The sequence below is a fragment of the Carcharhinus amblyrhynchos genome, chromosome 8 (assembly GCF_965287045.1).
Source record: "Carcharhinus amblyrhynchos chromosome 8, sCarAmb.v2.hapA, whole genome shotgun sequence".
NCBI classification, from domain to species: domain Eukaryota; kingdom Metazoa; phylum Chordata; class Chondrichthyes; order Carcharhiniformes; family Carcharhinidae; genus Carcharhinus; species Carcharhinus amblyrhynchos.
This window is the reverse complement of record NC_137331.1, coordinates 125,684,206-125,709,282: the sequence shown is the minus strand read 5'-3', so window position 1 is coordinate 125,709,282 and position 25,077 is coordinate 125,684,206. Positions and strand designations below refer to the sequence as shown.

The following is a 25,077-nucleotide window of genomic DNA, read 5'->3' as shown; positions in this document are numbered from 1 at the left end:
ACATTTCTCTGCATTAAACTCCATCCGCCATCTCTCGGCCCAGCTCTGCAACCTGTCTAAGTCTCCCTGCAAACTATGACACCCTTCCTCACTATCTACCACACCTCCGACTTTGGTGTCATCAGCAAATTTACTGATCCACCCAACTATACCCTCATCCAGATCATTAATAAAAATCACAAACAGCAGTGGCCCCAACACAGATCCCTGAGGCACACCACTTGTAACCGAACTCCATGATGAATATTTACCGTCAACCACTACCCTCTGTCTCCTATCCGCTAGCCAATTCCTAATCCAGTTCCCTAGATCACCCCCAATCCCATACATCTGCATTTTGTGCAGAAGCCTACCATGGTGAACCTTATCAAACGCCTTACTAACATCCATATACACCACGTCCACTGCCTTACCCCCATCCACCTCTTTGGTCACTTTCTCAAAAAACTCAATAAGGTTAGTAAGGCACGACCTACCTGCCACAAAACCATGCTGACTATCTCCAATCAACTCATTACTCTCCAAATAACTATAAATCCTATCCCTAATAATTTTTTCCAAAACCTTGCCCACAACAGAAGTGAGACTCACCGGTCTATAATTCCCGGGGAAGTCTCTGTTCCCCTTCTTAAACAATGGGACAACATTCGCTAACCTCCAATCATCTGGTACTATACCAGAGGCCAACGACGACCTGAAGATCAGAGCCAGAGGCTCTGCAATCACTTCTCTTGCCTCCCAGAGAATCCTGGGGTAAATCCCATCTGGACCAGGGGACTTATCTATTTTCAGACCCTCCAGAATATCCAGCACATCCTCCTTATCAACTGTAACACTGTCAATTCTACTCCCCTGCAACCCAGTGTCCTCCTCAGCTATATCCATGTCCCCCTGCGTGAACACCGAAGAGAAATATTGGTTCAATGCTTCACCAATCTCCTCCGGTTCCACACATAACTTCCCTCTGCCGTCTATAACTGGCCCTAACCTTGCCCTAACCAACCTTCTGTTCTTGACATACCTATAGAACGCCTTAGGATTCTCCTTAACCCTATCAGCCAAAGTCTTCTCATGTCCTCTTTTAGCCCTTCTTAGCTCGCTCTTCAACTCCCTCCTAGCCAATCTAAAGCTCTCTAGTGCACTATCCGAGTGCTCACGTCTCATCCGAACATAAGCCTCCTTTTTCTTTTTAACCAACGAATCAACTTTTTTGGTGCACCACGGTTCCCTAGCCTTACCAATTCCACCTTGCCTGACAGGGACATACCTATCACAGACTCGCAGTAGCTGCTCCTTGAAAAAACTCCACATTTCGGACGTTCCCAATCCCTGTAATCTCCTAGTCCAACCTATGTTTCCTAATTCTCTCCTAATAGCCTCATAATTACTCTTCCCCCAGCTAAAACCACTGGCCCGAGGTTCATGCCTATCCCTTTCCATCACTAAGGTGAACATAACGTTATCCAGCAGCTCATTCCATGCTCCCACCACTGCGTGAAGAAGCCCCCTTAATATTCACTTTAAACTTTTCCCCCTTCACCCTTAACCCATGCCCTCTGGTTTTTTCTCCCCTAGCCTCAGTGGAAAAAGCCTGCTTGCAGCCACTCTATCCATACCCATCAAAATCTTATGCACCTCTATCAAATCTCCCCTCATTCTTCTACGCTCCAGGGAATAAAGTCCTAACCTATTCAATCTCTCTGTAACTCAGCTTTGTCACTATATCACACTCAGGTACAGTACTGGTGGGGATGGGTCTGTCACTGTATAACACTGGGGTACAGTACTGCTGGGGATAGAACATAGAACATTACAGTGCCATACAGGCCCTTCAGCCCTCGATGTTGCGCTGACCAGTGGAACCAATCTAATGACCCTTTAACCTAAATTATTCCAGTGTTATCCACATGCCTATCCACTGACCATTTGAACACCCTTAAAGTTGGCGAGTCCACAACTGCTGCAGGCAGGGCATTCCACACCCTTACTACCCTCTGAGTAAAGAACCTACCGCTGACATCCATCCTATAATTACCACCCCTTAATTTAAAGCTATGTCCCCTTGTGTTAGCCACCACCATCCGAGGTAAAAGGCTCTCACTGTCCACCCTATCCAATCCTTTGATCATCTTGTATGCCTCAATCAGGTCACCTCGTAACCTTCTTCTCTCCAATGAAAATAACCACAAGTCCCTCAGCCTTTCCTCAAAGACCTTCCCACCATACCAGGCAACATCCTGGTAAACCTCCTCTGCACCCTTTCCAATGCCTGCACGTCTTTCTTATAATACGGCGACCAGAACCATACGCAATACTCCAAGTACGGCTGCACCAGAGTTTTGTACAGTTGTAACATGACCTCACGGCTCCGAAATTCAATCCCTCTACCAATAAAAGCTAACACACCGTACGCCTTCTGAACAACCTTATCAACCTGGGTGCCAACTTTCAGGGAGCTATGCACATGTACCCTGAGATCTCTCTGCTCGTCAACATGACTGAGTCCTTCCATTAGCCCTATATTCTGTACTCCTGTTACTCTTACCAAAGTGAATCACCTCACATTTTTCCATATTAAACTCCATCTGCCACCTCTTGGCCCAGCTCTGCAACTTATCTATGTCCCTCTACAAACTGTAACATCCATCCTCACTGTCTACAATTCCTCCAACTTTGGTGTCGTCAGCAAATTTACTAATCCATCCTTCTACACCCTCATCTAGTTCATTTATAAAAATGACAAACAGCAGTGCCCCCAAAACAGATCCTTGAGGTACACCACTTGTAACTGAACTCCAGGTTGAATATTTCCCATCAATCACCACCCTCTGTCTTCTATCAGCTAGCCAATTCCTGATCCAAACTGCTAAATCACCCTCAATCCCATGCATCTGCATTTTCTGTAGTAGCCTACCATGGGGCACCTTATCAAACACTTTGCTAAAATCCATATATACCACGTCAACTGCTTTACCCTTATCCATCTCTTTGGTCACCTTCTCAAAGAACGGGTCTGTCGCTGTATAACACTGGGGTACCCAGAACTGGTGGGGACGGGTGTGTCTCTGTATAACACTGGGGTACAATACTGGTGGGGATGGGTCTGTCATTGTATAACACTGGGGTACAGTACAAGAATGATATCTGGGGGTAAGAACGTAAGGCAGGAGTAGGCCATCTAGCCCCTCAAGCCTGCCCCACCATTCAATAAGATCATGGCTGATCTGAAGTGGATCAGTTCCACTTTCCTGTCTGCTCCCCATAATCCTTAATTCCCTTATCTATCAGAAATCTATCTACCCATGACTTAAACATATTCAACGAGGTAGCCTCCACCACTTCAATGGGCAGAGAATTCCAGAGATTCACCACCTTCTGAGAAGAATTCCTCCTCAACTCTGTTCTAAACTGCAACCCACCCCCCCCCACCTTACTTTGAGGCTGTGCCCTCTAGTTCTGGTTTCCTAAGTGGAAAGAATTTCTCTGCCTCTACCCTATCTAGCCCCTTCACTATCTTGTAAGTCTCTATAAGATCCCCCTTAGTCTTCTAAACTCCAACGAGTACAGGCCCAAGAAGCTACAAAGAGTGATTAGATTAATTGGATCTTTATTCTCTCAGATTCAGAAGGTTGAGGAGTGATCTGATAGAAGCCTAGAAAATACTTACAGGGAAGAACAGGATGGATAAGGATAAACTCTTTCCAATAGTTGAAGGTTCTGGAACCAGGGGCCATAATCTAAACATTTGGGTCCAAGCTGTTCAGAAGAGATGTTAAAACACTTCTACACAGTGGGGGGAGATTTGAAATTCCCTTCCTCAAATGACAGTGGATGTTTGTTCAATTGTTAGGTTTAAGTCTGAGAGAGACAATTTTTTATTGAGCAGGGCTATCAAGTGAGAAAGGCCTGGGGCAGGTACATGGAGTTGGCCACAGATCAGCCACGATCTTATTGAATGGCAGATTGTGGCTGATTGGTCTTCTCCTGTTCTTATGATATCTGCTCAGGGCTCAATAGGAGCTTTGTCAGATGAGGAGATTCCAGCTGTCATGACCCACATTGACACCAATGACATAAACAGGACGATGGAAATGGTTCTGTTGAGGGAGAATGAACAGGAGGCTAAATTGAAAAATTTCAAAGGTAATATTCTCTGGATTATTACCTGAACCATGAGTAAATTGGTGTAAGGTAGAGAATTTTAGACAGTAAAATGTTTGGCTCAAAGATGGTGTGACCAAAATGGCTACTGATTCCTGGGGTACTATGCCGGTACTAGGGAAAGTGGGAGGTATGATGCTGGGATGAGCTTCAGTTAAACATTTCTGGGATGAGTTTTCTGGCAAGTCATATACCTCGCATGATGGACAGGACTTTAAACTAAATTAACAGTTAAGAACATAGAAACAGGAGCAGGAGTAGGCCATCTAGCCCCTCGAGCCTGCCCCACCATTCAATCATGGCTGATCTGTCATGTCTCAGTTCCACATTCCCGCTTTCTCCCCATAACCCTTAATCCCCTTGCCTATCAAAAACCTATCAACCCACATCTTAAATATATTTAGCGAGGCAGCCTCCACCACTTCAACGGGCAGAGAATTCCAGAGATTCACCACCCTTTGAGTGAAGAAGTTCCTCCTCAACTTCATTCTAAACCGTCCCCCCTTTACCTTGAGGCTGTGCCCTCTAGTCCTACTGTCCTTTCTGAGCGGGAAAAGCCTCTCCACCTCTATGGTATCCATCTTATATCTCAATGAGATCTCCCCTCATTCTTCTAAACTCTAATGAGTACAAGCCTAGTTTATTCAGCCTCTCCTCATAGTTCAACCCCCTCAACTCTGGTAACAGCCTAGTAAACCTCCTCTGCACTCCCTCCAAGGCCAAAATATCCTTGCGCAAGTGCGGTGACCAAAACTGCACAGTACTCCAGCTGCGGCCTCACCAGTGCCCTTTACAGTTGCAGCAAGACCTCCCTACTTTTATATTCAATCCCCCTCGTTATGAAGGCCAGCATCCCATTCGCCTTCCCGACCACCTGTTGCACCTGCAGGCTGGGTTTTTGCGACTCATGCACAAGGACCCCGAGGTCCCTCTGCACTGTCGCATGCTGCAGTTTTTTGCCATGTAAGTAATAGTCCTTCCTACCAAAGTGGACAACTTCACACTTGCCAACATTAAATTCCATTTGCCAGTTCCTGGCCCATTCGCCCAGCCTATCTAGATCCTTCTGCAGACTTTCCACATCCTCCACACAATTTGCCATTCCACCAATCTTGGTGTCATCAGCAAATTTCGACACCATACACTTGGTTCCTTCCTCCAGATCATCTATATAAATGGTAAATAGCTGAGGCCCCAGCACCGACCCCTGGGGCGCTCCACTAGTCACCAACTGCCAATCCGAATAGCACCCATTGACCCCCACTCTCTGCCTCCTATTTGACAGCCAATCCCCTATCCATGCTAACACCCTACCCCCAACTCCATGCCCCCTGACCTTCTGTAATAACCTCTTGTGCGGCACCTTATCAAACGCCTTCTGAAAATCAAGAAAGACCACATCCACCGGCTCTCCTCTATCCACTGCCCTAGACACATCCTCATAGAACTCCAATAAATTCGTCAGACATGACTTCCCCTTAACGAAACCGTGCTGCGTCTGCTCTATCAAACAATTCTCCTCAAGATGCCCGCTATCTTCTCCTTGATCACGGGTTCTAACATTTTACCTAGAACAGACGTTAAACTAACCGGCCTATAATTCCCTGCCTTTTGCCTGCCACCCTTCTTAAACAATGGCGTAACATTAGCCGTTTTCCAATCTTCCGGCACTTCCCCGGAATCCAGCGACGTTTGGAAAATAATCACCAAGGCATCCACTATCACCTCCGCCATTTCTTTCAGAACCCTTTGATGCATTCCATCCAGTCCTGGGGACTTGTCCACAATCAGTCCCTCCAGTCTTTCGAGCACTGCCTCTCTAGTAACAATAATGTCATTCAGGCCCTCCACTCCTACCATCTTTCCATCACTAACACCCGGCAAATTATTCACGTCCTCCTCTGTAAAGACCGAAACAAAAAAGTTATTCAAGGCCTCAGCCATTCCTCATCCCCTACCACTAAGTCCCCCCTCTCATCCTCTAAGGGTCCAACGTTCACCCTAGTCAGCCTCTTCCTTTTTATATATTTATAAAAACTCATACCATCCTTTTTTATATTAAGCACTAGCCCAGCTTCATAGTTTCTCCTACCCTTCTTTGTTGATATTTAAACCTCTCCCAATCCTCTTCTCGCCCACTACTCTTAGCTACTCTAAATGCATCCATTTTTAATTTAACACTTTCCTTTACCTCCTTCGTTATCCACGGCTGATTATCTCTCCTCCTACGATCCTTTTTAACCAGTGGAATAAATTTCTGCTGAGCACCAAGAAAGATCTCCTTAAAGATACTCAATGGGGCGAATGGCCTGCTTTTGCACTGTAGGAATTTTTTGATTCTATGCAGTTTGCATATACAGATTTACTGGGAGCTAGTGGCCTAGTGGTATTATCGCTAGACTAGAAATATAGAACATAGAATAGTACAGCACAGTACAGGCCCTTCAGCCCACGATGTTGTGCTCAGCTATGTCTGAACCTTAGATCATATCTGGAATTAAGACTCTAATGACCATGAATTTATGGTTGATTGTCAGAAAAACCCAGCTGGTTCAGTAATGTCTTTTAGCGAGGGAAACCTGTCCTTACCTGGTCTGGCCTACATGTGACTCCAGAACCACAGCAAAGTGGTTGAACATAGAACATAGAACATAGAACACTACAGCGCAGAACAGGCCCTTTGGCCCACGATGTTGCGCCAACCAGTTTTTTTAAAAAAAAACACTGACCCACTAATCTAAACCAATCCCTTTTCGTCCATAAACCTATCCACAGATCTCTTAAACGCCCCCAAACTAGGTGCATTTACAACCGCAGCAGGCAGGGCATTCCAATCCCTCACCACCCTCTGGGTAAAGAACCTACCCCTGACATCCGTCCTATAACTACCCCCCCGTAATTTAAAGCCATGCCCCCTCGTGCTAGCTTTCTCCATCCGAGGAAAAAGGCTATCACTATCCACCCTATCTAAATCTCTAATAGAAATCTAAACCTCTAATAGTTGACTCTCAACTTCCCTCTGAAATGGCCTAGCAAGCCACTCAGTTGTATCAATCGCTACAAAGTCTCAATAAATAAATGAAATTGATCCTGCAAAGTCCTCCTTATTAACATCTGGGGGCTAGTGCCAAAATTGGGAGATCTGTCTCAGATGAGTCAAGCAACAGTACTGGCCTTCATTAATCGAGGGATTGAGTTTAGGAGTCGGGAGGTAATGCTGCAACTTTATAAGACCCTTTTCAGGCCTCATTTGGAGTACTGTGCGCAGTTCTGGTCGCCTCACTATAGGAAAGACGTAGAAGCTATTGAAAGGGTGCAGAGGAGATTTACAAGGATGTTGCCTGGACTGGGAGGCATGCCTTATGAAGTTAGGTTGAGGGAGCTGGGTCTCTTTTCCCTGGAGAGACGAAGGTTGAGAGGCGACCTGATAGAAGTTTATAAAATGTTGAGAGGAATAGATAGGGTGGATTCTCAGAGGCTATTTCCCTGGGTTGAAATGGTCACTACGAGAGGACACAGATTTAAGGTGCGGGGAGGAAAGTTCAGAAGTGATGATAGGGGTAAGTTTTTCACTCAGAGGGTGGTGAGTGAATGGAATCGGCTGCCGTCAGTGGTGGTGGAGGCAAACTCGCTGGGGTCTTTTAAAAGACTTCTGGATGAGTATATGGGGTTTTATGGGATTGGGGGTTATAGATAGGTCTATAGACTGGTAGGTGTTGATGTGATCGGCGCAGCTCGTGGGCCGAAGGGCCTGTTTGTGCTGTAGTGTTCTATGTTCTATGTTCAACAGCCTTTTTTGATTCATTTGTGGGACATGGGTGTTGCTGGCTGGCCAGCATTTATTCCCCATCCCTAGTTGCCCTGGAGAAATTGGCAGTGAGCTACTTTCTTGAATCGCTGCAGTCCGTGTTCTGTGGGTTGACCCACAATGCCATCAGGGAGGGATTTTCAGGATCTTGATCCAGTGATTGTGAAGGAATGGTGATATATTTCTGAGTCAGGATGGTGGGGGACTTGGAGGGGAACTAGCAGGTGGTGGTGTTCTCATGTATCTACTGCCCTTGTCTTTCTAGATGGATGTGGTCATGGGTTTGGAAGATGCTGTCTAATGATTTTTGGTGAATTGCTGCAGTGTACCTTGTAGATAGTACACACTGCTGCTACTGAGTGTCGGTGATGGAGGGATTGAATGTTTGTAGATGTGATGCCAATCAAGGAGCTGCTTTGTACTGGATGGTGTCAAGCTTCTTGAGCGTTGTTGGAGCTGCACTCATCCAGGCAAGCGGAGACAGTCATTCTCACGGAATCATACCTAACAGATAATATTCCAAAAACTACCATCATCCCTGGATGGTAATAGTGAGTCTGTCCTGCCAGTGGGACAGGACATAGAGTCCTAGAGTCATAGAAGTTTATAGCATGGTTATAAGGAGATGCTAAATAGACTGAGATTTATTTCTCTAGAACATAGGAAGCTGAGGGGTGATCTTATAGAGGTCTATAAAATAATGAGGGGCATAGATCAGCTAGATAGTCAATATTTTTCCCAAAGGTAGGCAAGTCTAAAACCAGAGGGCATAGGTTAAGGTGAGAGGGGAGAGATACAAAAGTGTCCAGAGGGGCAATTTTTCACGAAGGTGGTGAGTGTCTGGAACAAGCTGCCAGAGGTAGCAGTAGAGATCGGTACAATTTTGTCTTTTAAAAAACATTTAGACAGTTACATGGATAAGATGGGTATACATAGAACATAGAACATTACAGCGCAGAACAGGCCCTTCGGCCCACGATGTTGCGCCGACCAGTTACAAAAACAATGACCCACTAGCCTATACCAATCCCTTTTCGTCCATAAACCTATCCACGGATCCCTTAAACGCCCCCAAACTAGGCACATTTACAACTGCAGCAGGCAGGGCATTCCAATCCCTCACCACCCGCTGGGTAAAGAACCTACCCCTGACATCCGTCCTGTAGCTACCCCCCCTTAATTTAAAGCCATGCCCTCTCGTGCTAGCTTTCGCCATCCGAGGAAAAAGGTTATCACTATCCACCCTATCTAAACCTCTAATCATCTTATATGTTTCAATAAGATCCCCTCTTAGCCGCCTTCTTTCCAACGAAAACAACCCTAAGTCCCTCAGTCTCTCCTCATAGGACCTCCCCACCATACCAGGCAACATCCTAGTAAACCTCCTCTGCACCCTCTCCAAAGCCTCCACATCCTTCTTGTAATGTGGGGACCAAAACTGCACACAGTACTCCAAGTGCGGCCGCACCAGAGTAGTGTACAGTTGCAACATGACGCTGCGACTCCTAAATTCAATCCCCCTACCAATAAACGCCAAGACACCGTACGCCTTCTTGACAACCTTATCTACTTGATTCCCAACTTTCAGGGATCTATGTACACATACACCTAGATCCCTCTGTTCATCCACACTATTCAAAGTCCTCCCGTTAGCCCTGTACTCGACACATCTGTTGCTCCTACCAAAGTGAATTACCTCACACTTCTCCGCATTAAATTCCATCCGCCACCTCTCGGCCCAGCTCTGCAACCTATCTAAGTCTCCCTGCAGACTATGACACCCTTCCTCACAATCTACCACACCTCCAACTTTGGTGTCATCAGCAAATTTACTAATCCACCCAACTATACCCTCATCCAGATCATTAAGAAAAATTACAAACAACAGTGGCCCCAAAACAGATCCCTGAGGCACACCACTCGTAACTGAACTCCATGATGAATATTTACCATCAACCACCACCCTCTGTCTCCTATCTGATAGCCAATTCCTGATCCAACTTCCTAGATTACCCACAATCCCATACATCTGCATTTTCTGCAGAAGCCTACCATGGTGAACCTTATCGAACGCCTTACTAAAATCCATATATACCACGTCAACTGCCTTGCCCCCATCCACCTCTTTGGTCACCTTCTCAAAAAACTCAATAAGGTTAGTAAGGCACGACCTACCCGCTACAAAACCATGCTGACTATTTCTAATCAATTCATTACACTCCAAATAACTATAAATCCTATCCCTAATAATATTTTCTAAAACCTTGCCCACAACAGAAGTAAGACTCACCGGACTATAATTCCCGGCAAAGTCTCTGTTCCCCTTCTTAAACAATGGGACAACATTCGCTATCCTCCAATCCTCCGGGACTACACCAGAGACCAATGACGACCTGAAGATCAGAGCCAGAGGCTCTGCAATCACCTCTCTAGCCTCCCAGAGAATCCTAGGGTAGATCCCATCCGGACCAGGGGACTTATCTATTTTCAGCCCCTCAAGAATTTCCAGCACATCCCCCTTATCAACCGTAATACTGTCTATTTTACACCCCTGCAACCCAATGTCCTCCTCAGCTATATTCATGTCCCCCTGCGTGAACACCGAAGAGAAATATTGGTTCAATGCTTCTCCAATCTCCTCCGGTTCCACACACAACTTCCCCCTGCTGTCTGTAACTGGCCCTAATCTTGCCCTGGCCAACCTTCTGTTCTTGACATACCTATAGAACGCCTTAGGATTCTCCTTAATCCTATCAGCCAAAGTCTTCTCATGTCCTCTTTTAGCCCTTCTCAACTCACTCTTCAACTCCCTCCCAGCCAATCTAAAGCTTTCTAGTGCACTATCTGAGCCCTCCAATCTCATCCGAACATAAGTCTCCTTTTTCTTTTTAACCATCGACTCAACTCTTTTAGTGCACCACGGTTCCCTAGATCTACCAAATCCTCCATGCCTGACAGGGACATACCTATCAAGGACTCGCAGTAGCTGCTCCTTGAAAAAACTCCACATTTCGGACGTTCCCAGTCCCTGTAATCTCCTAGTCCAATCTATGCTTCCTAATTCACTCCTAATAGCCTCATAATTGCCCTTACCCCAGCTAAAACTACTGACCCGAGGTTCATGCCTATCCCTTCCCATCACTAAGGTGAACATAACCGAATTGTGGGATTAGCTTAGTGGTAAAAACTGGGCTGAAGGGCCTATTTCCATGCTGTAAACCTCCATGACTCTACACCCTGACCTACCGGCATGACAGACTCAGCAGAGCAGCAAGCAATACAGTTTTATACAGTCAGGACAGAGTTGCCCTGAGAGTCCTTAACATTGACTCCAGATCCCTTGAAGTCTCATGGCAAGGAAACCTCTTACTGGTTACTTTGTACCATCCTCTTTTGGCTGATGAATCAGTATTCCTCCATGTTGAACAACACTTGGAGGAAGCATTGAGGGTGGAAAGGGCACAAAATGTACTCAGGCTGGAGGATTTCAATGTCCACCACCAAGAGTGGCTCCACAGCAGCACTAATCGAGCTGGTCGGGTCGTAAAGGATGTAACTGCTAGACTGGATCTGCAGCAGGTGGTGAAGGAACGAACAAGAGGAGATAACATCCTTGACTTCATCCTTACCAATCTGCCGGCTGCAGATGCACCTGTCCATGGCAGTACCGGTAAGAGTGACCACCGCACAGTCTTTGTGGAGACGAAGTCCCACCTTCACATTGAGAATAACCTCCATCGTGTTGTGTGGCACTATCACTGTGCGAAATGGGACAGACTTTGAACCGATCTAGCAACTCAAGACTGGACATCCATGACACACTGTGGGACATCAACAGCAGCGGAATTGTACTCTAGCACAATCTGCAACCTCATGGCCTAGTATATCCCCCACTCAACTATTACCATCAAACCAGGGGGTTAACCCTGATCCAAGGGAGAATGCAGGAGAGTATGCCTGGAGCAGCACCAGGCATACCTAAAAATGAGGTGAAATTACCAATCAGAACTACTTGCATAAACAGCAAGTGATAGAGCTAAGCAATCCCAAACCAACAGATCAGATCTAAGTTCTGCAGTCATAGAGGTTTACAACATGGAACGAGGCCTTTCAGCCCAACTTGTCCATGCTGTCCTTTCTTTTTTAAATCCCCAAGCTAATCCCAATTGCCGCATTTGGCCCATATCCCTCTACATCCATTGTACCCATGTAACTATCCAAATGCTTTATAAAGACAAAATTGAGAAAATTGTACCTGCCTCTACTACTACCTCTGGCAGCTTATTCCAGATAATCACTACTCTCTGTGAAAAAATTGCCCCTCTGGATACTTTTGTATCTCTCCCCTTCATCCTATGCCCTCTAGTTTTAGACTCCCCTATCTTTGGGAAAAGATATTGACTATCTAGCTGATCTGTGCCCCTCATTATTTTACAGATCTCTATCAGGTCACCCCTCAGCCTCCTACAGTCCAAAGGAAAAAGTCCCAGTCTATCCAGCCTCTCCTTATAACTCAATCCATCAAGTCCTGGTAGCATCCTAGTAAATGTTTTCTGCACTCTTTCTAGTTTATTGAATCCTTTCTATAATAGGGAGACCAGAACTGCACACTGTATTCCAAGTGTGGCCTTACCAATGTCTTATACAACTTCAACAAGACGTCCCAACTCCTGTATTCAGTGTTCTGACTGATGAAACCAAGCATACCGGATGCCTTCTTCACCACTCTGTCCAACTGTGACTCCATTTTCAAGGAGTTATGAACATGTACCCCTAGATCTCTTTGTTCTGTAGTTCTCCCCAATGTCCTACCATTAACTGAGTAATTCCTGCCCTGGTTCAATCTACCAAAATGCATCACCTCGCATTTATCTAAATTAAACTCCATCCACCATTTGTCAGCCCACTGGCTCAATTCATCAAGATCCTGTTGCAATTGGAGATAACTTTCTTCACTGTCCATTATGCCACCAATCTTGGTGTGATCTGCAAACTTACTAACCATGCCCCCTATATTCTCATCCAAATCACAGCAGACAGCTGGGTCCAGCGGAGAGTTTGTCCCCTGATACCCATTGATTTCAGTTTCGCTAAGGCTCCTTGATGCCACACTTGGTCAAATGCAGCCTTGATGTCAAGGTCAGTCACTCTCACCTCACCTCTGGCATAATAAATAACAGTGGACCCAGCTCTGAGAGGCACACTGCTGGTCACAGGCCTCTAGTTTGAAAAATAACACCCTACAACCACCTTCTGGCTTCTGTCAAGAAGCCAATTTTGTATCCATTTCGATACCACACCCTGGATCCTGTGAGATTTAACCTTGTGCAACAATCTACCATGTGGTACCTTGTCAAAGGTCTTGCTAAAGTCCATGTAGACAACATCAACCGCACTGCCCTCATCTACCTTCTTGGTTACCCCTTCAAAAAACTCAATCAAATTTGTGAGACATGATTTTCCACTCACAAAGCAATGCCAACTGTCTCTAATCAGTCCTTGTGTCTCTAAATGCCTGTAGATCCTGTCTCTCAAAATACCTTCAAACAATTTACCCACCACAGATGTGAGGCTCACTGGCCTACAGCTCCCAGGCTTTTCCCTGCAGCCTTTTTTAAATAAAGGTACAACATTTGTCACCCTCCAATCTTCAGGCACCTCACCTATGACTGTCGATGATTCAAATATCTTGGCTAGGGGACCCACAATTTCCTTCCTAGCCTCTCACAATGTCCTGGGATACACTTTTTCAGGTCCCAGGGATTTATCTACCTTAATGGGCTTTAAGACTTCCAGCACCACCTCCTCTGTAATATGTACAAGACATCACTATTTATTTCCCCAAGTTCCCTAACATCCATGCTTTTCTCAACAGAAAACACTGATGAGAAATATTCATTTAGGATCTCACCCATCTCTTGTGAATCCGCACATAAATGACCTTGTTGGTCCTTAAGAGGCCCTACTCTCTCTCTTGTTTCTCTTTTGCCCTTTATGTATTTGTAGAAGCTCTTTGGATTCTCCTTTGCCTTATCTGCCAAAGCATTCTCATATCCCCAGCCCTGCCATGCCCAGTTGTGAATGGTGCCGGACAATTAAATAACTCACTGGAGGAGGAGGCTCCACAAATATCCCCATCCTCAATGATGGAGAAGCCCAACATATCAGTGCAATAGATAAGCCTGATGTATTTGCAGTATCTTCAGCCAGAAATGCCGAGTGGATGATCCATCTCGGCCTCCTCCAGTGGTCCCCAGCATCATAGATGCCAGTCTCCAGCCAATTCGATTCACTCCACTTGATATCAAGAAACTGGTGGTGGCACTGGATACTACAAAGGCAATGGGCCCTGATAACATTTTGGCAACAGCACTGAAGACTTGTGCTCCGGAACCTGCCTCTCCCCAAGCCAAACTCTCCCAGTACAGTTACAACACTGGCATCTATCCAGCAATGTGGAAAATTGCCAAGGTACGTCCTATACACAAAATGCTGGACAAATCCAACCCGGCCAATTATCACCCAATCTATTCTCCATTATCAGTGAAGATGGATGGCGTTATCAACAGTGCTATCTACCTGCACCTGCTCAGTTTGGGTTTTCCCAGGGTCACACCTGACCTCATTACAGTTCAAACATGGACAAAAGAGCTGAATGCCAGAGGTGACGTGAGAGTGACTGCCCTTGACACCAAGGCCACATTTGACCAAGTCTGGTATCAAGGAGCCTTAGCGAAACTAGAATCAATGGGTATCAGGGGACAAACTCTCCGCTGGTTGGAGTCATACCTCATACATAGGAAGATGGTTTTGGCTGTGGAGGGTCAGTCATCTCAGCTCCAGGACATCTCTGCAGATGTCCCTCAGGGTAGTGTCCTAGGCCCAACAATCTTCAGCTACTTCATCAATGACCTTTCTTCCATCTTAAGGTCAGAAATGGGGATGTTCGCTGATGATTGCGACTTCTCAGACACTGAAACAGTCCATGTTTAAATACAACAAGATCTCAACAATATCCAGACTTGGGCTAACAAGTGGCAAGTAACAATCATGCCACACAAATGCCAGGCGATGACCATCACCAATAAGAGACACTCAAACACCGCCCCTTGACATTCAATGGTGAAACCATCACTGAATCCCCCACTGTCAACATCCTTGGGATTCCATTGACCAGACTCTCAACTGGTTTCACCACATAAACACAGTGGTTACAAGGGCAGGTCAGAGGTTGGGAATACTGCGGCAAGAAACTCACCTACTGACTCCCCAAAGCCTAGCCACCATCTACAAAGCACAAGTCAGGATTACGATGGAGTATTCCCGACTTGCCTGGATGAGTGCAGCTCCAACATCACTCATGAAGCTTGACGCCATCCAGAATAAGGAAGCCCGTGTACTGTCTACGAGATGAACTGCAGCAATTCACCAAAGTTCCTTAGCCAGCACCTTCCAAACCCATGACCACTTCCATCTAGAAGGACAAGGGCAGCAGGCACATGGGAACACCACCACCTGCAAGTTCCCCTCCAAGGCACTCACCATCCTTACTTGGAAATATATCGCTGTTCCTTCGCAACTGCTGGGTCAAATTCCTTCCCTAATGGCATTGTGGGTCAACCCACCGAACATGGACTGCAGCGATTCAAGAAGGCCGCTCCCTACCACCTTCTCAAGGGCAACTAGGGATGGGGAATAAATGCTGGCCAGCCAGTAACATCCATGTCCCACAAATGAATAAAAAAGAATTACTGAAGGAGCTCTTGCCTGTAGAGTACAAACTGAAATTTACAACAACAGCCTATGCAACACCCTAATGACATCACCATCAAATTATATAATCAACCCTTTAAATATATAACAGTAATTTTACTTTTTGGAAAATTTAACATGGAGGAACAGAGTAACAGGGCTGCTAATTTGTTTTGGCAACAAGAAAAAAAATCCATTTAACATGGGGAATTGATTCTAATAAAATATTTCTTCTCCTTTAGCTTAACAATTACAAAACAGTTTTAAGATTTACACAGGTGATGAAGTCAATTTGAAGCTACAATGGTCTCATTAAAATACAAAGTTAGGCTGACACAGTGGCACATTCATTAGCACTGCTGACTCGCAGCACCAGGGACATGGGTTCCATTCCTGACTTGGGTCACAGTCTGTGTGGAGTCTGCACGTTCTCCCTGTGTCTCTGTGGGTTTCCTCCAGGTGTTCTGGTTTCCTCTCACAGTCTGAAAGATGTGCTGATTAAGTGCATTGGCCTAATTTGGCTAAATTCTCTCTCAGTGTACCTGAAAGGTGCCGGAGTGTGGCGACTAAGGGATTTTCACAGTAACTTCAATGCAGTATTAATGTAAGCCTACTTGTGACTAATACATAACCTTCAACTTTAGTGTTCATGGATTTTGTCTTAGGAAACTCCCCAGATGACTGTCCAAATACTCTCAAAATACTCTTCAAAACCTTCACATAGCCATCCACATTCTAGAACTAAGTTCTCATCTTCCAAATGACTCATTAGACCAGAGCTTCTGCTCCACTTTTAGCAATAAGTCGCTGCCAGGATTTTGGATTTAAGAATTACTTTTGGAAATGTTTTCTCGTACCCTGATCAATTGATGTCTTCTCTGCTTTGTCTGGTGTCCCTGAACAGAATCTTGCTCTATTTCCCAGTTTCTTCTCTGTTCCCTTTAACTCTCGACCTTCCTGGAAACTCTTTTTCATTTCCCTAGCTTCATAGACCATAAGATGTAGGAGCAGAATTAAGCCACTCAGCCCATTGAGTCTGCTCTGCCATTCAATCATGGCTGATATTTTTCTCATTCCCATTCTCCTGCCTTTTTCCCATAACCCCAGTCCCCTTATTAATCAAGAGCTTCTCTATTTCTGTCTTAAAGACACTCAATGACCTGGCCTCCACAGCTTTCTGCAGCAAAGAGTTCCACAGATTCACCACTCTCAGGCTGAAGAAATTCCTCCTCATCTCTGTTTCTTTATAAGACCCTTGTCAGACCCCACTTGGAGTACTGTGCGCAGTTCTGGTTGCCTCACTATAGGAAGGACGTGGAAGCTATTGAAAGGGTGCAGAGGAGATTTACAAGGATGTTGCCTGGATTGGGAGGCATGCCTTATGAAGATAGGTTGAGGGAGCTCGGTCTCTTCTCCCTGGAGGGACGAAGGTTGAGAGGCGACCTGATAGAGGTTTATAAAATGTTGGGAAGGATAGGGTGGATTCTCAGAGGCTATTTCCCCGGGCTGAAATGGTCGCTACGGGAGGACACAGATTCAAGGTGCAGGGAAGCAAGTACAGAGGAGATGTTAGGGGAAAGTTTTTCACTCAGAGGGTGGTGAGTGAATGGAATTGGCCGCCGTCGGTGGTGGTGGAGGCAAACTCTCTGGGGTCTTTTAAAAGACTTCTGGATGAGTATATGGGATCTAATGGGATTGGGGGTTACAGATAGGTCTATGGCTTAGTAGGTATAGAAGTGATCGGCGTAACTTGTGGGCCGAAGGGCCTGTTTGTGCTGTAGTGTTCTATGTTCAAAGGAGCATCCCTTTAGCCTGAGGTTGTGCCCTCTGATTCTAGCTTTTCCTACTAGTGGAAACACTCTCTTCACTACCACCATATTCAGGCCTCAAAGTATCCTGTGAGTTTCAATGAGATCCCCTCCTTAATTAGTTTCTCTTTCGAACTTTGGCACTAGCTGTCTGAACCTTTATACCACTGTAGGGTTTTTCTTCCAGCATAGCTAAAAGAGCTGGTTCCTCATTAGCTTCCCTGGCAGAGCTTAGAGAGAATTTTCACTGCTTCATGGCTTGTCTCTAACTACTTGTTTTCTTCTAAGATAATAAAGAAAGCTTTTGCTCCTCTTACAGAGCCCTTCGAGTTGCTAAGCAACTATCTATCTTTCTTCACGCTGTAGCTTTCTAAGCACATTAGATTCTCAGCCGGAACTGACGCTAACCCCCACACAAACAAACTCTTATTCAGCATGAAATCTAATCACAACTCCTTTTCAGGCACAGACATCACAGTAAATCTAGAACTGCCCCCCCCAAAAGCTGTTGAGCTGGCAATGAACGAGAGACTTTTGTTGGGTTAGATCGAGACTCAAGGAACTGAATTGTCTGCTCTTACATTCCTTAGTATAGAATAGATTTTGCAAATCATAGAGTGAAATGCCAATACTTACTGGGGGTGGTCTGGACAAAGGCCAAGTTGGGATGTACAGGCAGAGTTGGAGGCGGAGGCATAGCCTGCTGGCCTGGATAAGGTTGCTGGCCCGGATAAGGTTGCTGGCCTGGATAAGGTTGCTGGATAGGATAAGAATGCAGCATTGGATAAGGCTGCTGCCTGGTGTAGGACTGTTCACTCGAGAACAGATGGTCCTTGCTCGCCATCACCTCAGCATAGGTTGGTGGTGCTGTTGGAATTGCCATGATACAGCCGCAGTTCTCTGTTAAACAGGATCTGGGATAGGATGCTAGGAGAAAAGAGAACACAGTTAGCAGCTTACATAGGTACACTTGCTCAAATCTATAAGGAATGGAGAAGAATGTGTTTCTAGAGAGTTTGGTGCTTTTTATTCATTTGTGGGACATGGGTGCTACTGGCTGGCCAGCGTTTATTACTGTCCATCCCTAGTGGCCCTTGAGAAGGTGGTGATGAGCTGCCGGTGATGGAGGGAATGGATGTTTGTAGATATGGTGCCAAGCAAGCGGAGCTGCTTTGTCCTGGATGATGTCAAGCTTCTTGAGTGTTGTTGGAGTTGCATCCATCCAGGTAAGTGAGGAGTAATACATCACACCCCTGATTTGTACCTTTTAGATGGTGGGAAGGCTTTCGGGAGTCAGGAGGTGAGTTACTCACTGCAGGATTCCTAGTCTGACCTGCTCTTGTAGCCTTTGTGTTTATGTGATGAGTCTAGTAGAGTTTCTGGTCAATGGTAACCCCAAGGATGTTGACAATGGGGGGATTCAGTGATGGTAACACTACTGAATGTCAAGGGTAGTTACAGTGTCTCTTATTGGTGATGGTCATTGCCTGGCATTTGTGTGGCATGAATTTTACTTGCCACTTGTCAGCCCAAGCCTGGGTGTTGTTGTGATCTTGATGCATTTGAACATGGACTGCTTCAGTATCTGAGGAGTCGCGAACGGTGCTGAACATTGCACAAATGACAAAAATCCCCACTTCTGATCTTATGATGAAGGGGAGGTCATTGATGAAGCAGCTGAAAATTGTTGGGCCTAGGAGACTACCCTGAGGGATGCCTGCAGAGATGTCCTGGAGCTGATGTGACTGACACTCCACAACCACAACCATCTTCCTATGTACCAGGTATGACTCCAACCAGTGGAGAGTTTGTCCCCTGTGTTTGTCCCCTGATACCCAGTTTTCTTCCACCTTTATCTTCTGTGTGGAGTTCTGAGACATGGGCAATGAAGGTTTTGCATCTATTTTCACTAAAGAGAGGAACAGAACAGATACTGCTGTGAAGGGGAAATGTGAGGTAAATGTTTAGCTTCTTTGAAAGTGGATAAACCCCCAGGGTCGGATGAAATTATTCCAGGCAGCTAAGTGAAGTAAGCGAACAAATAGCAGAGGCTCTGACCAACATTTTCCAATCCTTTCTAACTAGAGGCTTGGTGATAAATGACTGGAGGACAGAAGACATTGTGCTGTAATTTGAAAAGGAAAGGATGGACCGAGTAATTATAGGTCAGTCAACTTAATCTCAGTGGTGGAAACATTATTCCAAGACAGGGCATAAATTATCATTTTGAGATGCATGGATAGATCAAGGACAGTCAGTATGGATTTGTTAAGGAAGGTCGTGACTGACTAATTTGATTGAAATGTTTGAGGAAATAATGAGGCTTGATCAGGGTAACATGTTTGAATTTTAACAAGACTGTTGATAAGATCACACATGGTATTTGTAAATTAAAATCTCACGGATCTAAGGAACAATGGCACATTAGATCCAAAAGTGGTTCAATGATAGGTAGAATGAATAAAGTACTGCATTTATGAAGTGTTTTCATGACCAATGGCTGTCTCAAAGACTTTCGAGCTATTAAGTACTTTTAAATTGTAATCATGGTAACACAGGGAATGGCGCAGCTGATTTTGTGCAACGTAACGTAAACCTGATCCTCTGGTTTGAACTGCCTCTGTTTGGGATGGTAATCACATCTATCGTTTTGCTTCTCGTCTCCTGCTCACTTTCGCTCTGAGATCTCTGGATGAAGCAGATCCAGATGGGACTTCAGCCTTCTACCCAACAATAATTTGTCCGACATATTTTATGGCTCACCTGTCTTACGTTTGAGCTTCTGGGGATCTTCCGTGAATGTCTGTATAAGCTGTGTATGTTTATTGATGTCTTTTTTTTAATCCACAGGTGATTCAATCCGCCTTGTTGTCCAACAAGGGGCATACACACGGTGGGTCATGCGAGGGCTGCTCTTGGATGTTGCTTCGAGAGTTGCCTAGTGCTTCACGTCATTAGTGTACGCTTAAACTGGACCAACCGACGGGCAACACGTCAGCTCAGTGACTATCACTGTTTGCTGTGCAGATGCATGGACCCGGGTCGGATCTCCGACTTGGGTTGGTGTCTGTGGGAGTTTGCACATTCTCCCTGTGCTTGCGTGGGTTTTCTCCGGGTGCTCCGGTTTCCTCCCACACCCCAAAAATGTGCTTTTAGGCTGATTGGTGTTAATAAATTGTCCCTAAATTAGACCTCCCCTAATCTGGCATAGAGAAAAGTCATAGGTAGAAGAAGGTGGATGAGGCACTCACTGAATGTTAAAATGGCGGCGCAGGCTTGTTGGGCCGAAGGGCCTGTTTCCTGTGCTGTGTTGTTCTTTGTTCTAATTCTGCTGGAGAGGCCAGTTGTGGATTGTGGCATGATATACAGGAATGAAAATCTGAAGAGCTTTGTCCTCACAGTATCAGCTGCCATTCTCTTCAATCCCTCCTTCAGAGTTTGAATAGCTCACTCCACCAAACCAGTCGAAGCCGGATGAAATGGTGCAGTACTTTCACAGTGTATAACATCCTTTTGCACGAACTCTTGAAAAAAAACTCACTTACTGCTGCTATCTGAGACAAGTGAATCTGATAGGCCATGAGTTGCAAAAATTGTGATGTAGCTTCTCAGTTGTTACAAGAGTTAAGCTGTTGCAGGAGCTGGAATATCATTCACGAAGTGTGTTTTCAAACATTTCAAATGTGGATCTATGACAACAAAAAACATGTGGTTCACGAAAGGACCCACAAAGTAGTCAGGGCCACTCCTAAGGATGAAGTGATGCTGGTGGCATGATGTTCTGGTTTATCTGACAAGCAGAACAGGATTTCACCTTGTTCTCCAAGTCCAGATCCACATTAGGCCACCATATTTAGGACCTGGCTAGATTTTTCATTCTAGATCCATGACTTGTGAATGACCAGGGAGTCATTCTTGATTCTCCCTGAATGCATCCATCCTTCACACTTAACTCATCCCTACACTTCGCATGAAGTTTCAACATATCTTCAATGGTATTTGGCCATCCTTGCCTCAGGAATTTAACTTGTGGCAGAACAGGTTTCTGTCCATCCACTGCTTAATCTGCACTTGGATTGAGGGCGAGCGGATTTTAGTAAAATAAGACATGATCTTGCCAAGGTGGATTGGGAATGGCTACTAATGGGAAAATCTACAAAAGAATGGGGGGCATTCAATGTGCCAGTTTCCCCAGTAAGAAAATAGTCTCAGGATGACACAATACTGTGGATGGCAAATCTGGTAAAGACAGACAACTCAACATGTCCACATTTGCATTGTCTTTCCCTGCTCTGTACACAATATTGTACTGATAAGCTGACAATGTAAGTACCCAGTCTTGCATATTAGTAGAATGGTGAAAAAGGCGTATGGGACACTTGCCTTTATCAATCAAGGCATAGATTACAAAAGCAGGGAAGTCATGTTGGTGTTGTATGGAACTTTGGTGAGGCCGCAGCTGGAGTACTGTGTGCAGTTCTGGTCACCACATTATAGGAAGGATGTGATTGCACTGGAGGGGGTGCAGAGGAGATTCACCAGGATACTGCCTGGGATGGAACATTTAAGTTATGAAGGGAGGTTGGATAGGCTTGGGTTGCTTTCATTGGAGCGGAGAAGACTGAGGGGGCAACCGGATCGAGGTGCACAAGATTATAAGAGACACGGACAGAGTGGATAGGGGGCAGCTGTTCCCCTTAGTTGAAGGGTCAGTCTTGAGGGGACAGAGGTTCGAGGTGAAGGGCAGGAGGTTTGCAGTCATTTCAACCCCTCCTCCACTTTCTTTCTCATGGCATAGGGCACTGTCTTGGTCGAGGAGTGGCCGAATGACCTACGTACAAACTTTACAATGGTACCATGCAATATACCCAGTTCACCCTTGAACGCGTCTGGATACCTCTGGACAACATCCTTGGCCACATGCTTGGTCTTACCCCAGTTCAATGGAACATCCTTCCTCAGATAAGGAGACCAAAACTGCATGAAATATTCCATGCATTGGGGAGACCATGCAGACGCTATGACAATGGATGAATGAACATCGCTCGACAGTCACCAGGCAAGACTGTTTCCTTCCTGTTGGCGAACACTTCAGTGGTCACGGGCATTCAGCCTCTGACCTTTGGGTAAGCATTCTCCAAGGCAGCCTTTACGACATACGACAGCGCAGAGTCGCTGAGCAGAGACTGATAGCCAAGTTCTGCACACATGAGGATGGTCTCAACAGGGATCTTGGGTTCATGTCACACTATCTGTAACCCCCATGACTTGCCTGGGTTTGCTAAACCTCACTTACTGTACTGTCTGGAGACAATACACATCTCTTTAACCTGGGCTTAATGCTCCTTCCACTCACATTGTTGGCCTCTTTTAAGACTTAAATAGCAGGTTAGGTGTAAAGACTCACATTGTAATCAGTAATCTGTAAACTGTCTGTGCTGTTATATGCTCTGTCTGAGGCCAGAACTCTCCATTCGCCTGACAAAGGGACAAATCCCGAAAGCTTGCAAGTTTACTATCAAATAAATCCATTGGACTTAAACCTGATGTTGTCAGACTTCTTACTGTGTTACAGGGATAGGGCAGGGGAGAGGGCCTGGTTAAATTACTCTGTCAGAGAGTCAGTGCAGACTTAATGGGCCAAATAGCCTCTTCTGCACCAAAGCGATTCTCTGATTTTTATGAGTCACTGACTGCCATTTGGGAAAAGATTCTTTGTTTCCTATCTATCAGCCAGTTTTCTATCCATCTCAATACACTACCCCCAATCTCATGCACTTTAATTCTACACACTAATCTCTTATGTGGCATCTTGTCCACAAGTTTCAATTAGACCACCTCTCTATCTTTGGAACTCTAGCGAATACAGGCCCAGTTTCCACAATCTCTCTTCATAAGACAGTCCCTCCATCCCAGTAATTAATCTGGTGAACCTCCCTCTTGTGGTAAGTACATCATTCCTTAGGTATGGAGACCAAAACTATACACCATACTCCAGGTGTGTGATAACCAAGGCTCTACGCAAATGCAGCAAAACATCTTCATTCAAATCCCCTGGCGATGAAGGGTATACCACTTTCTTTTCTAAATTGCTTCTGCACCTGCACGTTAACGTTTAGTGACTCATGAACAAGAAGATCATCAACATATCCGTCAAAGACAGTTGTGCGATGGTGGTCTGAGGAATCGAATAACCCCCTCCAGATCTACTTAGAGTCAATAGACTGGTCAGTATTTAAACACTCTGTGATGAGCCTGAACGAGTACGCTATTACATTAACCGATTTCATTAGTTTGTGTGTAGAAAATTGTGTGCGAAAGAAGCAAATCCATGTGTTCTCCAACCAAAAACCATGGATGAACAGGGATATCCACTGCTTGATGAAGTCCAGGTCTGAGACATTCAAGTCAGGTGACACTCACCTATACAAGAAAACCAGATATGATCTAAGGAGATCCATCAAAGATGCCAAAAGAGAGTACTTGACCAAGTTAGAGTCCCAGGCGAGCCACATGGACTCCCTCCAACTATGGCAAGGTTTGCAAGACATAACAAGCTACATGTTGAAGGCATGTAAAATCACTGGCTCCAAAGCACCCCTTCCTGATGAACTCAGTGCATTATGCCTGTTTTGAGCAAGACATCAGCAACAGCACTCCCTCCATCCCAGGAGTCTTGGACGAACCTGTATCCGAGGTCACCATTGCTGATGTCAGAGCAGCTTTCTCAAAAGTCAACCCTTGGAAAGCGATTGACTTGGATGGGGTATCCGGACGAGCACTCAGATCGTGCGTGGATCAGCTGGTGGGGGTATTCGCAGACATTGTCAACCTCTCTTTACTTCAATCTGAGGTCCCTACCTGCTTCAAAAAGATGACCATTATCCCAGTACCAAAGAAAAACCAGGCATCATGCCTTAATGATAATGGTCCGGTGGCTCTGACATCCATCATTATGAAGTGCTACAAAAGGTTAGTCATGGCACAAATCAGTTCCAGCCTCCTGGACTGTCTGGATCCACTACAGTTTGCCTAGCACCTCAACAGGTCCACAGCAGATGTCATTTTCCTGGCCCTGCACTCATCCCTGGGATGCCTAAATAACAAAGACACTTATGTCAGAGTCCTATTCCCATTTTTTTTCCCAAGATGGCACCGGAGTGAGGTGTCTTCTTGCAAGCTGTGCTCAGCATACCTGTAATTCTATCTTTTACTCTCCTTCTCTATGAATGATATGCTTTGTCTGTATAGTGCACAATAAAAAATACTTTTCACTTTATGTTAATACATGTGACAATAATAAATCAAATCAAATATTCATAGACTACAGCTCAGCCTTTAACACCATTATTCCTACAAAACTCATCTCCAACGTTCTGGTCTGGGGCTCGACTCCTCCCTCTGCAACTGGATCCAAGACTTCCTATCCCACAGACCACAATCAGTAAGGATAGGCAACAACACCTCCTCCATAATTGTCCTCAACACTGGCACTCTGCAAAGCTGTGTTCTCAGCCTCCTACTATACTTCCTATACACCTCTGCTTG

At 45.4% G+C, this 25,077-nt stretch overlaps 1 protein-coding gene across 2 annotated transcripts in view; it reads right to left on the bottom strand.

Annotated features, from left to right (window-relative positions):
* Positions 1-25,077, bottom strand: part of faim2a (Fas apoptotic inhibitory molecule 2a) — an 83,313-nt gene that overhangs the window by 55,653 nt on the left and 2,583 nt on the right. For both annotated transcript variants that reach the window (XM_080195021.1, XM_080195020.1), the window contains exon 2: positions 18,166-18,456. In XM_080195021.1, the coding sequence (XP_080051147.1) occupies positions 18,166-18,412 (247 nt within the window). In that variant the 5' untranslated portion in view covers positions 18,413-18,456. The remainder of the gene's footprint in view (positions 1-18,165; positions 18,457-25,077) is intronic.